Below are 14,764 nucleotides of genomic sequence, written 5' to 3'. Positions count from 1 at the left end.
GAACTTATTTAGAAACAGCGTCTTTGCAGATGTAATTAAGATAAAATCATACTGGATTAGGGTACAATGATAGTGTCTCCATAAGAGGAAAGGACAGAGAAGAAGGCCATGTGAAGACAGAGGCAGAGACTGGAGTAATGCACCCCTTTTGCCCAAGGAATGCTGAGGACTGCTGGGAGCCACCAGAAGCTTGAAGAGGTAAGGAAGGATTCTCCTCTAGAGCCTTCAGAGGGAGCACAGCCCTGCTAATACATGGATTTCAGACTTTTGGCTTCCAGAACTGTGAGAAAATAAAATTTCTGTTGTTTTAAGTCACCCAGTTTATGGTAATTTATTATGGCAGCCCCCAGGAAACTAACAAAGAATCTCACATTTGAGCTGGCTTCTTTCAGAGCAAATGAGGAAGAGAGTAAGAGAGGGCACCCAAGATGAAAGACAAAGTCTTTCTGTAATGTAATCTGAGACATGACATTTCATTATCAGAAGCAAGTCCCTAGATCAGCCCACAAGCAGGGTGAAGGGATTACACAAGATAATGAATACCTAGAGGTGGGCATCATGGATGGCTACCTTAGAGGCTGCCTACCACAGCCACCTCCCCAGCAAAAAATGGAGGAAACTCCTCCTTCCTCTGGGCTCTGCCTTCTCCATTCACTGATTCCTTCAGAAAATATTTATTAAACACCTGCAGTGGGTTAAGTGTTGAGGATGTGGCCGGTAATAAGTAAGATTCTTTCCCTTGAGATTATTTACAGTCTAGTTGGGGAGAGAACACTAAAGAATAACAAACAAATAAATACATAAATAAAAACTGTGGTAAATACAAGAAAGTAAGTTATGAGACAACAGGAATATCTGACTTAGATTAGGGATAAGAATTAGGCATGTCTTTCTGATAATATTTTTTTTTTTTAAAGATTTTATTTATTTGAGAGAGAGAGAGCGCGTGAGCTGGAGGGAGGGAGAATCTCAAGCAGACTCTGCGCTGAGCCCAAAGCCTAATATGGGGCTCCATCCCATGACCCTGAGATCATGACCTGAGCCAAAATCAAGAGTCGGCTGCTCAACCGACTGAGCCACTCCGGTGCCCCTAAAACGGTATTTAGAATGTGGTTGAAGAACATGTAGAAATTAGGCTGTGTGTGTGTTGGGAGGGGAGATTGTTTTCAGGTAGAGGGAAAGCGCATGCAGATAACAGCCAGTAAGTTGAGCTGCCAGACTCAGTGTATGAGTTCTTCATCTCTGATTTCTATTACGTAAACACAGTGCCCGGCACAGAGAGGCACCTGATAAATTATCATGGAATCAATGAATGAATAAATCCAAGGCACCTTTTATTTCTTTACGTTATGGATAATGTCAATTCATTCAGAAATTTTCTCGCAAAGTTCACTGCTGGATCACTGCTCTTATTTGTGTTAGCACAGGCAAAGCTGCTATTACAAAAAGAATCAAATACATAAAAGTTCAAAACAATAAAAGTTTATTTTTTTCTCATGTAACAGTCCTAGGTGGATATATAAGTCAATGGAGCAGCGGTTCTCCTCTACTCAGGAATCTTCCATCTTGGAGCCTTGCCTTCTCCAGAACCTTCTCATCATCGTCCAGCTGGCAGAGTAAGTAAGAGCACCTGTTGACAAATTTTCTGGGCCGAGCCTGGAAACTGTGCACATCTCTTCTGTTCACTTTCCATTGGGGAGAGCACAGGCACATGGCCACACCTACTTTAAGGGGGCTGAGGAATGTACAGTAGGCGTATGGCCGACAAAGAGGACAACTACATCCGTACCACAACATATATCCAATTACTTGACTTATCCTCTGGTAAATCACACAAAATCCTCAAATTATCCTCGACAGAAAAAAACATGCATTCCCCATCTTCACCTGCATCAAGTCCGTCAATCACTGAACGGCACCATTGTCCCTCCAGTTGCTGAAGCCAGACTCAGAGAAGTTACTCTTGATTTCTTTCTTTCTTCTGTTTTTTAAGATTTTATTTATTTAACAGAGAGATAGTGAGAGCAGGAACACAAGCAGGGGGAGTGGGAGAGGGAGAAGCAGGCTTCCTCCCTTGCAGGAAGCCCGATGTGGGGCTCAATCCCAGGACCCTGGGATCATGACCTGAGCCAAAGGCAGACACTTAATGACTGAGCCACCCAGGCGCCCTCATTTTTTATTCTCACGTTCCATATCAAATCCTTCAGGAAATACTGTCAACTCTACTCCCAAAACATACCATAAATCCATCTACTCCATCTTTGCTGCCACTACCTGAGTTTAAGCATCAAAATAATCTCTCATCTGGATTATTCCAATAGCCTCTTAATAACTCTCCGTGTGTCCACTTTTGCTTGCCCATATTTCTCTATCTAGCAGAATGATCTTTCAAAACATAACTTTGTTCGCATCACTCTTTGGTTTAAAACCTTCCAATTACATAGAATAAAATCTAAAGTCATTACCATGACCCTAGGGTGTATGATACAGCCTCTGTCCACCTCTCCAACCTCATTCTTTGTCATTTTCTCCTTCTACTTGCTCTGCTCCAACTACAATGAACATTCTGCTGGTCCTTGAACATATTTAGCTTATTTCCATCTTAAGATTTTTGCACCTGCTGTTCCATCCGCCCAGAAATCTCCTCCTCAGATTTGCAACAGTCAGCTCCTTCTCATTTCTCTGAGGTCTCAGCTTCAGTGTTACCCCATTCCCTGACCATCTACTAGGAAAAGTCCCCACATCCAGTTATTCTCTTATCTCAGCATCCTGTAAACTTTCTTCTTGGCACCTACAAACTCTTGTTTCCCCGTTTATTTGCTGCTTAGCTTTCCTGAAATTAAGATCCACTGAGTAGGTACCGACTCTTGCTCCAATTTTTCCCAAGTGTTGAGTTGGCCTGGTACACGGTGATGCTCAGTACATAACTGAACGAATGAAGAGGTGATCTGCCAACAGCTCGTACAAGGTCCTTGGGCAGGTAGTTGGTGTAATGGAAGGAGCACAAACGTGGGTTCCAATTCTGACTTGACCACTTCTCAGCTGTGCCCAAGAGAGTTGGGCTCTCAGAGCCTTAATTACCTAACCTGTAAACGCGGGGTAAGAACATACTTACCTCGCCGCGCCAAATGCCTGCTTTGTAAAGAATAAAGAACCTGATTGGGAAAAAGAGCCTCAGGTAAAATTAACCCTCCGAATATATAACTACGACTGCTATTATTATACACAACTCTGTTCTCTTACCGCTGGACCCGCCCGGGACCTCCGTTTCCTCTTCATCACGAGTTGAAACCCCCGGCTCCTGCACGTACGCTGTTTCTGGCGGAACGAACCTCCTTCTCCGCGTCTAAGAAAGAAAAAGGGGCGCGAACGTCACTCGAGTCAGGTGGCGTTCTCCAGTGGATCCGCCCCGTGGGGGCCGGACGCATTGCGTCATCAGCTCAGCGCCAGCGCTGCGGAGGGCCCCGGGGCCTGTCCCGAGTGTGGCGCAGCTTGAGGAGACCCTGGCAGATGCCTGCAAATCAACTGCGTGGTTTGGGGGCGCTCGGAAACCCCAGCGGACGGCGGCGAGGGGCACGTGGAGCCGTGGGGGCAAGGAGTCGGGCGGCAAGACGGGCGGCCCGGAGCTCAGGCGGGACACAGCGCCGGCGGGCGGCCGGCCGGCCGGCGGGGCTGCCCGGCGCGGGTGTCCCGGCGATGTGTGGCGCTGAAGCGGCATCGGGAGCAGCGGCGGCGGCGGCGGCGGCGGCGGCCGGCTCGGGCTCGGCTTCTCAGCGGTGCCGGCGGCGGAGACGGAGGCGCAGGTTCCTCATTAGGACCTGGCGAGCCCAGGCCTAATCGGCGGCCCCGCGAGGCCTCTGCATAGCGCCCCGGACGGGGACCCTCCCCGCCTCGCCCTGCCCCGGGAGCCTGCCTCCCCGGCCGGGGATGAAGCCGGGAGGCGGCCGCACGGGGCCCAGCACAAAGGCTTGTCCCCGGGGGCCGCCGCCGCCAGCCTAGAGCCGCCCACCGAAGCGGAGCCGGCGCCGGGGCCCTCATCCCCGCCGGTCCCTGGGGACGGCTGCTGCCGGTCTCCCCGAGGCCCAGGGGCCCGAGCGCCGAGCCCCTTGCTCCCCCGGCTACGGTGGGACCGGGCACCTGTGCAGCCTCCGCCGCTCCCGGCCGTAGAGGCCCCAAGGAGCATGTCCGAGGAGAGCGACATGGAGAAAGCCATCAAGGTAAGGGGGAGATGCCCCCTTCCTCCCCGCTTTGTCCCTGTGGCATTCCTCTCGGCTCAGCCTCAGAAAGCGGAGAGAACTTGGAGTGAGAGGTTCCAGCGACTCCGGGTTTCGGTCTTCCCAGATTCCGTGGACTGCGTTTTACAGCCCTTGAGTGAATGGTTTGTGTATGTATAGGGAGGGATGTCCGACTCCCTCTAACTTCCCTGATTAAAGTAGGGATGTGATTTGTGCTCATCTAAAATGCAAGGTGAGTGGCGTGGAGATACTTGATATGAGTGGGACGGAGGGGGCCCTACTACTTCACTTTCGATCACTCCCCAAGTGCCGCCAGTATTTGTTTCCGGATGATCTGCAACAGTATTTGGAGAGTTGGACTTTACCCATCGCTCTCGATTTGTTTGAAACCAGCCTCCTCGAAACCTGCAGTTTCAGATGGGGTGGCTCGCCTTCTTACAAAATCTATCTTTTGGCACATATTGTTCTTATTTTTGCCTATGTTCCCTCACCTATTCCTCTTTCCTCTCCTCCTAGGGAGTATTTAATTTATTGAGGAAGAGCTCATGGTGTTCTGTGACTTACTGCTCTGTTAACAACAACAACAACAAAGCAAATATGTGTGTTCTAAAATGACCCAAATAAAGTGAAAAGTTTTTAAAAATCTGTTTTTTACTCTTTTTTTTTAAACAGGCAAACTTTGAGGTACTAATAGAAAGTCATCTAGCTGTAGCTAGGAAATTAGAGTCTTGTGTAAATTGAGCCTGAAGTTCGATATGCGTTATTTACTTATTTTGCAGTATTAAAGTCAATGCATTTAAGAATTTCATTTTCCCTTGAGGGACAGGCATCCATTGGCAACTTGGGCTTATTTTCCCCTTCAAGACACAGTTAAGAAGTTACACTTAACAATTTTTTGTGTAGCAAAGTTTATAGAAGTCATCAGACTTTCCAAAGAAACTTCACCTTTTAAAGGAGGCATGGAAATATACATACACATTAGGGAAGATCAGATTTTAAATAATAGAAATAAAGGTTCTAAAAGACTGCATTTTTTCTTTTGGTTTGAATTTTATTGGTACGGGGTCATGAAATGTTACCTAAAGTTATATAACTGGGTTGTGAATCAAAGCATATGTGGCAGATTTTTAAATTCAAGTATTGTCTGTTTTTTGCCAGGTGCTGTCTTAGGCACTGGTGGTGCAAAGCCAAACTCCTAGATGTCCCTGCTCTCCTGGAGCTTATATTCTAGATGGTGGAGTTAGGTAATAAACATTGTCAGGTGCTTATAATTAAGTATAAAAAGGGTGGGGAGTACTATTTTAGGAAGAGTAGTCAGGGAAGGCCTCTCTGAAGAGGTGACATTTGTGTAGAGGTCTGAAAGGCACAAGGGAGCAAACCTCCACTGTCTCAGAGAAGAGTTACAGGCAGTAGGAACAGCAGATACAAAGCCTCTGAGATAGGTACAAGTCTTGTGTGATCCAGGAACAGCAAAGTGAATGCAATGGGTCAGTGATGTTTTAGGGAGGTGATGGCAAGCTAGAGCACATAGGGACTTGTAGACCATTGTAGGAACTTTGGCTTTGACCTTGAGTAGCAGAGGAACGCTAGGGAGTTTTGAACAGAAGAGGCACATAGTTCTAGTGAGTAAATATATAAATGGGGAGGCAATGTTACATAGTGGCTACCATAGTTTCTCTAGGTAAACTCATGGGTTAAAATGTCAGCCTTGCCATTCATTAGCTGTGTCCTTGAGTAAGTCACTTCACTTCTCAGTCCCCACTCATAGAAAGGAGATAAAAACACTCCACAGCTCATACGGTTTTTTGAGGATTTAATGAACAAATATATCTAAATGTGCTTACAATAATACCTAACATTTAGTAGGAACTCGATGAATGTTAGCTCATAGCAACTAAAGAGTCATTTAAGAAAGTCATAATTTCTTCACTTGGTCACTATGGCCCAATCTGACTTTCTTAAATTTTTTTAGCTTTTCTTCATGTACTTGACAGGTCATTGGTGAGTCTGCCTACTAGTTTGAGTGTGTCCAACCAATAAAAATAAGTGGAGTTGAAAATATCTAATCTGACAACTAGTACTGACTAGGATATACTCCCTTGGAAGCAAGCCAGCATGACATCAAATAAAACTTCTGCTCTGCGGCATTGTGTTGAATTCATTGTTTTGCTTTCTGGAGGATGTCCCTCAGTGGTGAAGTCTGAGACCAGTGGAGTTCAGCTGGAAAAGCTGTTTTCCTGGGCTCTAATCAGACCATTTAAATTTCTGCTTCCTGACTACCTAAGAGCAGTCTGATTAGACTTTAACATCTCATCCTATTACTCTTCAAAATAATTAAGATAAGGCCAAGGCAACAACCTTAGGCTCTGTCTTCTCATTTCTGTCTCTTCTCCCATAGCCCCATGACTCACTACTCCTAAGGCACTTATATAAACCTGAAGAAAGAACATTTTGGGATTAGGGATTGCTTACATATTTGCCTTCTATTGAATATGGCAGAGTTCTTTTTTTTTTTTAGGATTTTATTTGACAGAGACAGCGGGAGAGGGAACACAAGCAGGGGGAGTGGGAGAGGAAGAAAAAGGCTTCCTGCTGAGCTCAGAGTCCGACGCGGGGCTCAATCCCAGGACCCTGGGATCAAGACCTGAGCCGAAGGCAGACGCTTAATGACTGAGCCACCCAGGCACCCCGTATATGGCAGAGTTTTTAATATTTGATGAACTTAATGAAAATTCATTTCCTTAGTTTTAAAAATCTTTTTTAAATTGCAGTATAGGGACGCCTGGGTGGCTCAGTCGTTAGGCGTCTGCCTTCGGCTCGGGTCATGATCCCAGGGTCCTGGGATCGAGTCCCACATCGGGCTCCTTGCTCAGTGAGGAGCCTGCTTCTCCCTCTCCCTCTGCTGCTCCCCCTGCTTGTGCTCTCTTTCTCTGTGACAAATAAATAAAAATCTTTAAAAAAAAAATTGCAGTATAATTTACATACCATAATATTCAGTCAATGTAAGTGTGTAGTTCAAGAATTTTTAGTAAGTGTACAGAGTTGTGCAACTATCATCCCAATCCAGTTTTAGAATGTTTCCATCCTGGGGCACCTGTGTGGTTCAGTGGGTTGGGTGTCTTGACTCGGTTTTGGCTCAGGTTATGATCTCCCTTGTGAGATCAAGTGCCAAATCGGTCTCTGTGCTGGGTGTGGAGCCTGCTTGGGATTCTCTCCCTCTCTGCCCCTCCCCCCCAACTCCTGCTCGCATTCTCTCTCTCAAATAAATGGATAAAATCTTTTCTTTTTTTTTTTTTTAAAGAATATTTCCATCCCCCCTAGAAAGTTCCTTTTGCTTATTTGTAGTCAGCCTCTACTCCCACTCCCCACTCCAGACAGTCACTGATCTACTTTCTGCCACTAGGTTTGTCTCTAGAAATTCCAAATTAATGAAATTGTATAATACATAGTCTTACATATTTGGCTTCTTTTACTTCTAGTACTTTTGAGGTTCACCCGTGTTAGTGCATATATTAGGAGTTTATCTCTTTTTTATTGTTGAGTCATCTTTTTATTATTTATTCATCCCCAGTTGATGGACATTTAGATTGTTTCCAGTTTTAGCTAATATGAACAAAATGATATATAAAACTTGCCCATACAAGTTTTTGTGTAAACATTTGTTTTAATTTCTTCTGGTTAAATACCTAGGTATGGAATTACTGGGTGGTATGGTAAGTTTATGTTTAACTTTTTAAGAAACTGCAGAACTTTTCCAAAGTAGCTTTACCATTATTCATTCCCACCAGTAGTGTTTGAGGGGTTTGTTGTTTTTTGTTTTTGTTTTTGTCTTTGTTTTTGTTTCCTTCCTGACAAATATTTGGTATTCGTCTTTCCCTTTTAGCCATCCTAGTGGTTGTGTAGTGGTCTGATTGTGGTTTTTGTTTTTTTTTTAAAGATTTTATTTATTCATTTGACAGAGATAGGTACAGCGAGAGAGGGAACACAAGCAGGGGGAGCGGGAGAGGGGGAAGCAGGCTTCCGCTGAGCAGGAAGTCCGATGTGGGGCTTGATCCCAGGACCCTGGGATCATGACCTGAGCCGAAGGCAGACACTTAACAGCTGAGCCACTCAGGTGCCCCCTGATTGTGGTTTTAATGTGCATTTCCCTAATGACTAATATTGTTGGTCAACTTTTCATGTGCTTATCTGCCATTTGTGTATCTTTCTTGGTGAAATGTCTATTCAAATCATTTGCCCATTTTTAAATTGGGTCATTTGTCTTATTATTGAGTTGTAAGGGTTCTTTATATACTCCGAATAAAAACTAATTCTAATGCTCTTGAGCATCTTTTTGTATGTTTGCCATTCATGTATTTTTTTCCCTGGTATTTAACTATATTAAAATCTTTTACTCATTTTTAAATTGAGTTGTTTGTCTTATTATTGAGTTGTAAGAGTTCTCTCTAAATAAAGGTGATTTATCAGACATATGATCTGCAAATATTTTTCCCAGTCTGTGGCTTATCTTTTCACTTTTAATGGTTTTAATTTTGATGAAGTCCAGTTTATCTTTTTTTCTTTTTCTTTTATGGATTGTGCTTATGGTGTCATAGCTAAGAAATCTTTGTGTAGTCTCAGGTTACAAGATTTTTCAACTGTATTTTCTTCTAGAAGTTTTACAGTTTTTAGTTCTTTATTTAGGTCTAATATCCACTTGGAATTAACTTTTGTGTGTGGTGTTACCTAAAGGTCTACGGTTTTGTTTGTTTGTCTTTAATATGGATATCCAGTTGTTCCAGGACAATTTGTTCAAAACACTGTCTTTTGCCTATTGAATTACTTTGGTTACCTTTTTTGAGAATCAGTTGATCATAAGTGTGAAAGTTTATTTCTGGATTCTCTGTTCTGTTCTATTGATCGATATGACTATCCTTATGCTAGTATCATACTTAATTTGATTACTGAAGTTTTATAGTAAATATTCAAAATTGGGTAGTATGAGAACAAACTTGGTTTCTCTTTTTCAAAATTAAGTTGGCTCTTCAAGTTCTTTGTATTTCCAAATAAATTTTAGGATCACCTTGTCTATTTCTTCAAAAAAGTGTGCTGGGATTTTGACAGGGGCTCCATTGATTCTACAGGTCAATTTGGGGACAGTTGCCATCTTAACAATATTGTCTTCTAATCCAAGAACATGGTATAGCTCTCCATTTCATTAGGGCTTCTCCTGTTTCTCTTAGCAATGTATTTGTAGTTTTCAGTGTATGGAGCTTGCACTCTTTAATAAATTTATTCCTAATATTTTATTCTTTATGATGATATTAAGAATTGTTTAATTTCATTCTTTGGGTTATTTGTCACTAGTGTATAGAAATAACAGTTCATTTCTGTATTTTGATAATGTGTTTTACATCCTACCACATTTGCTAAGTTCTAGATTTTGTTGTTGTAGGTTCTTTAGGATTTTCTACATATAAAAATCATGTCTTCAGCAAATAAATACCGTTTTACTTCTTCCTTTACAGGATGTATGCTATTAATTTTGTTTTCTTGCCTTATTCCATGGGTAGAACCTCAGGTACAATGTTGAAAGAAAGTGGCAAAAGTGGACATCTTGCCTTGTTCCTGATCTCAGGGGGAAAGCATTAAAGACTTATCACTAAGTAAGTGGTTTTGTAGATGTCCTTTGTCCAATTGAGGAGTTCCCTTCTGTTCCTTGTTTGCTGAGAGTTTTTATCAGGAATAGGCATTGAGTTTTTGTTAAATGCTTTTTCTTCACCTATTGAGTTGATCATATAGTTTTTGTTCTTTATTCTTAATGTGATATATAGTAACAATTGATTTTCAGGTATTAAACCAATCTTGCATTCTTGGTATAAACCCCACTTAGTCTGATGTAAAATTATTCTTACATGTTTCTGTATTCAGTTTGCTAATAATTTTGCTGAGGATTTTTGCATCTGTATTCATGAGAGATATAGGTCTATAGTTTTGTGATGCCTTTGTCTAGCTTTGGTATGAGGGTAATATGTGCCTCAAAATGAGTTGGGAAGTATACCCTCCTTTACTTTCTGGAAGAATTTGTGTTGAGGTTTGGTATTATTTCATTAAATCAATAGTTCTCAATAGGGGGCAGTTTTTGTCTCTCACAAGACATTTGGCAGTGTCTGGAGACATTATAGTTATTCATTGCAGGTAGGGGATGCTTCTGGCATCTAGCAGGTAGAGGCCAGGAATGCTCCTGAACATCTTAACAATGCACAGGACAATCTCACAACAAAGAACTATCTGCTTCAAAATGTCAGTGATGCTGAGATGAGAAACTGCACTTTATTTTTTTTTATTTATTATTTTTTAAAGATTTTATTTATTTATTTGACAGAGAAAGACACAACGAGAGAGGGAACACAAACGGGGAGTGGGAGAGGGAGAAGCAGACTCCCTGCCGAGCAGGGAGCCCGATGCGGGACTCGATCCCGGGACTCCAGGATCATGACCTGAGCCGAAGGCAGTCGCTTAACCAACTGAGCCACCCAGGCGCCTGAGAAACTGCACTTTAAATGATTTGGTAGAATTTACCCCCAAAACTGTAGGTCACGGCTTTGCTTTGTGGGAAGATTTTTTTGTTATTAATTCAGTTTCTTTTATAGATTTATTCAGATTTTCTATTTCTTCATGAGTGAGTTTTGGTAATTTATGTCTTTCTAGAATTTGTCCATTTCATCTAGTGGTCTGATTTCTTGGCGTAAAGTTTTTTATGGTGATCCTTTATAATGCTTAGCTTCCTGTAAGGTCAATTGTGATGTCTCCTCTTTCATTTCTAATAGTAATAATTTGTGTTTTTTCTCTCTTCAGTCTAGCTGAAGGTTTGTTAATTTTGTTCTCTTGAAGAATCAACTTTGGTTTTGAATTTTCAGTCTTCTATTTTATTGATTTCTACCCTAGTTTTTATTATTTATGCTTCCTTTGAGTATTTCTTTTTTCGCTAGTTTTTCAAGGTAGAAGCTTAGGTTATTGATTTGTGATCTTTCTTATGTAGGGATTTATAGGTATAAATTTACATCTAAACACCACTTTAACTGTACATCATAAATTTTAGCATATAGTCCCCTCATAGCCATGGTTTTGCTTTCTGTGGTTTTAGTTACCCATGGTCAGCCATGGTCTGGAAGCAGACGATCCTCCTTCTGAATCATCAGAAGGTCATGCCTTGTCACAAAGCCTACGTCATTCACCTCACTTCATCTCATCACATAGGCACTTTGTTATCTCACACCATCACAAGAAGAGGAAGGGTGAGTGTGGTACAAAAAGATACTTGTGTGTGAGAGAGAGATTACATTCACATGACTTTTATTACAGTATATTGTTGTAATTGTTCTATTTTATTATTGTTAGCTTCTTACTGTGCCTAATTTATAAATTATAATTTATAATGTTATAGATTTTAAATTATTAAACTTTATCATAGGTATGTATGTGTAGGAAAAACATAGTATATATAGGATTTGGTACCAGCTCTGATTTCAGGCATTCCCTGGGAATCTTGGAATGTACCCCCCACAGACAAGGGGGGGACTACTGTATTGTGTTTTTATTTTATTTTATTTTATTTATTTATTTATTTATTTTAAAGATTTTATTTATTTTTTGACAGAGAGACAGCGAGAGAGGGAACACAAGCAGGGGCAGCGGGAGAGGGAGAAGCAGGCCTCCCCCGGAGCAAGGAGCCCGATGCGGGGCTCGATCCCAGGACCCTGGGATCATGACCTGAGTCCAAGGCGGACGCTTAGTGACTGAGCCACCCAGGCGCCCCGTGTTTTTATTTTCTTTCGGATCAAAATATTTTCTAATTTCCCTGTTTCTTCTTTGACCCATTGATTATTTAGAAGTATTATGTAATTTTAAAATTTTTGTTGATTTGTAGCTTAATTGATTTGTAGCTTAATTTCAGTTATGGTTGAAGAACTTTATATAATTTCAGTTTTTAAAAATGTATTGAGACTATGATCCAGCATATGATTAATCCTGAAGAATACTCCATGTGTACTTGGGAAGAATGTGTATTCTCCTGTTGTTGGATGCAGTGTTCTAATAGATGTCAGGTCAAGTTGGTTGACAGTGTTGTCTTCTACATCCAGCTGATTTTCTGTTTAGCTTTTCTATTACTGAGAGTAGCGGTAGTGGAATCTCCAACTATTATTTTTGAATTATCTATTTTCCTCCTATATTCTGTCAATTTTTGCTTCATATATTTTTGGACTCTGTTCTTAGGTGCCTCCATATATGTTTATAATCCTCGTATTTTCCTGTTGAATTGACCTTTTCATCCTTATAAAAAGTGCCTCTCTATTAATATCTTTTGTTTTAAAGTCTATTTTGTCTGTTGTCTCTATAGTTACTTCAGCTCTCTTATAGTTACTCATGGTATATCTTTTTCCATCCTTTTACTTTTTTCTCCATTTAAAAAATTGTAATAAAATTACTCATATCATAAAATTTACCATCTTAACCATTTTTAAATGTACGCTTCACTGGTATTAAATATATTTATAATGTTGTGCAACCATCACCACCATCCATCCATGTAATTTTTTTGATCTTGTAAAACTGAAACTCTGTACCCATTAAACAGTAACTCCTCTGCGTCCTTCCCCCCAGCCTCTACCAATCACCATTCTCCTTTCTGTCTCTGTAATACTGACTAAGCACCGCAGAAAAATGGAATCATACAGTGTTTGTCTTTTTGTGACTGGCTTATTTCACTTAGCATAATATTCTCATGGTTCATCCATATTGTGGCATATTTCTGAATTTCCTTACTATTTAAAGCTGAATGATATTCCATCATATGTATATGGACACTTAGGTCCCTTCCATGTTATGAATAGTTGTTATGAACATGGATATACAAATATTTCTTGAAGACCCTGTTTTCAGTTCTTGTGGGTATATACCCAGAAGTGGAATTGCTGGATCATATGGTAATTCTATTTTTAATTTCTTTGAGGAACTGCCGTACTGTTTTTCATGGCATTGGAAATGTACCATTGTACATTCCCACCAGTAGTGCACAAGCATTCCAATTTCTCCATATCCTCACCAACACTTGTTATTTTCTGTTTGTTTGTTTTTTAAGTAGTCTCCACACCTAGCGTGGTGCTTGAACTCACAACCCTGAGATTAAGACCTGGGCTGAGATCAAGAGTTTGACACTTAGCCAACTGAGCCACTGAGGCACCCCTATTTATTTGTTTTTTGATAGTAGCTATCCTAATGGGTGTGAGGTTGTATCTCATTGGAGTTTTGATTTGTATTTCTTCATGGTTAGTGATGCTGAACATCTTTTCATGTGTTTATTGGCCATTTGTATATCTTTGGGAAAATGTCTTCTCAAGTTCCTAGCCCATTTTTTGAATCAGGTTGTTTTTGAGTTTTAGGAATTGTTGTATATTCTAGATGTTAATCCCTTATCAGATACTTGATCTGCAGATATTTTCTTCCATTATGTGGGTTGCCTTTTTTACTCTGTTAATAATGTTTTATGATGCACAAAATTTTTAAATTTTCATGTTCATCTTGTCTAGTTTTTCTTTTGTTGCCTGTTCCTTTAGTGTCTTATCCAAGAAATCATTGCCAAATACAGTGTTACAAAACTTGTGTCCTATGTTTTTTTCTAAGAATTTTATTGTTTTAGGTCTTACATTAAGGTCTTTGATCCATTTTGAGTTTTTGTGTATGGGGTTAAGGGTCCAACTTTGTTCTTTTGCTTGCATGTGGATACCCAGTCTACCCAGCATAATCATTGAAATCCTTTTATTTTTAACTTGTTTGCTTCTCTGAATCCAAAGTATATCTCTTATAGACAGCTATGGTTGGATCTTTTTTTTAATCCAGTAAATGTTAACTTTTTTACTATATTATTATTTTTATATCTCTCACAAATATATTTTCTTTATTATTTACAAAAACAGACAATGGATAGATTTGCCTGTGGGTTGTGATTTCCAAACCCTTGGTCTAGAAGGATTCCAAAGAATTACTTCATTCCATGTATTTATATCCTTATTAATTTAAGGCAGTATATATATTTCTTTAGCAGAATTCAGTCAATGTGTTTCTCATTGATGCCTTTGAATTAGTCCATAATTTCCTTCAGTGAAGTGTTTTAATTGACCCATCCCTTCCTATATTCTCCTTGTCATTAAAATATGTGAGAAAATAGGCCATCCACACATGGAAGAGTTGACAGATCTGAGACTGTTATTTCTCCTCCCCAGCCAGGCTTCTTGAAGCCTTAGACCAGTTAGTGTTTATGGCACCATCAACAAAGGTGTAAGAATGAAAGCTGGGAAAGAGGACAAGAGGTATAAGGAAAACAGGGTTCAGAAATCAGGGCTGTAGAGAGGCCTGGTAGTGCCTCTCTTATCTTCTGTAACGGCAAGTGGTAAAACTCCTGTCAGAGCCTCATCAGAGCCTCTACAAGTTGAACGGTCTTGGCTGTGTATTAGGTAGAGTACCATCTGAATAAGCACCAGCACAGTGAA

General features: G+C 40.8%; 1 protein-coding gene and 1 long non-coding RNA gene across 6 annotated transcripts in view; one reads left to right on the top strand and one right to left on the bottom strand.

The window, feature by feature from the left end:
* Positions 1-1,466: 1,466 nt before the first annotated feature.
* On the bottom strand, positions 1,467-3,483 carry LOC145716851 (uncharacterized). The gene is made up of 2 exons (XR_014139797.1): positions 3,244-3,483; positions 1,467-3,086 (listed from the first exon to the last, which is right to left on the bottom strand). It is a non-coding gene; the product is annotated as an uncharacterized LOC145716851 (long non-coding RNA).
* A 251-nt stretch (positions 3,484-3,734) lies between these two features.
* Positions 3,735-14,764, top strand: part of MAPKAPK5 (MAPK activated protein kinase 5) — a 36,760-nt gene continuing 25,730 nt past the window's right edge. For 3 of the 5 annotated variants that reach the window (XM_081802196.1, XM_081802194.1, XM_081802195.1), the window contains exon 1: positions 3,735-4,217. In XM_081802196.1, the coding sequence (XP_081658322.1) occupies positions 4,182-4,217 (36 nt within the window). In that variant the 5' untranslated portion in view covers positions 3,735-4,181. Of the gene's footprint in view, positions 4,218-9,787; positions 9,881-14,764 lie in introns of all 5 variants that reach the window. The other 2 variants (XM_081802198.1, XM_081802197.1) reach the window with 1 other exon arrangement.

The sequence above is a fragment of the Leptonychotes weddellii genome, chromosome 13 (assembly GCF_054177405.1).
Source record: "Leptonychotes weddellii isolate Sample4059 chromosome 13, ASM5417740v2, whole genome shotgun sequence".
In the NCBI taxonomy this organism is placed as follows: Eukaryota; Metazoa; Chordata; class Mammalia; order Carnivora; family Phocidae; genus Leptonychotes; species Leptonychotes weddellii.
The sequence above is the reverse complement of the archived record's forward strand: the minus strand, read 5'-3'. Positions and strand labels throughout refer to the sequence as shown.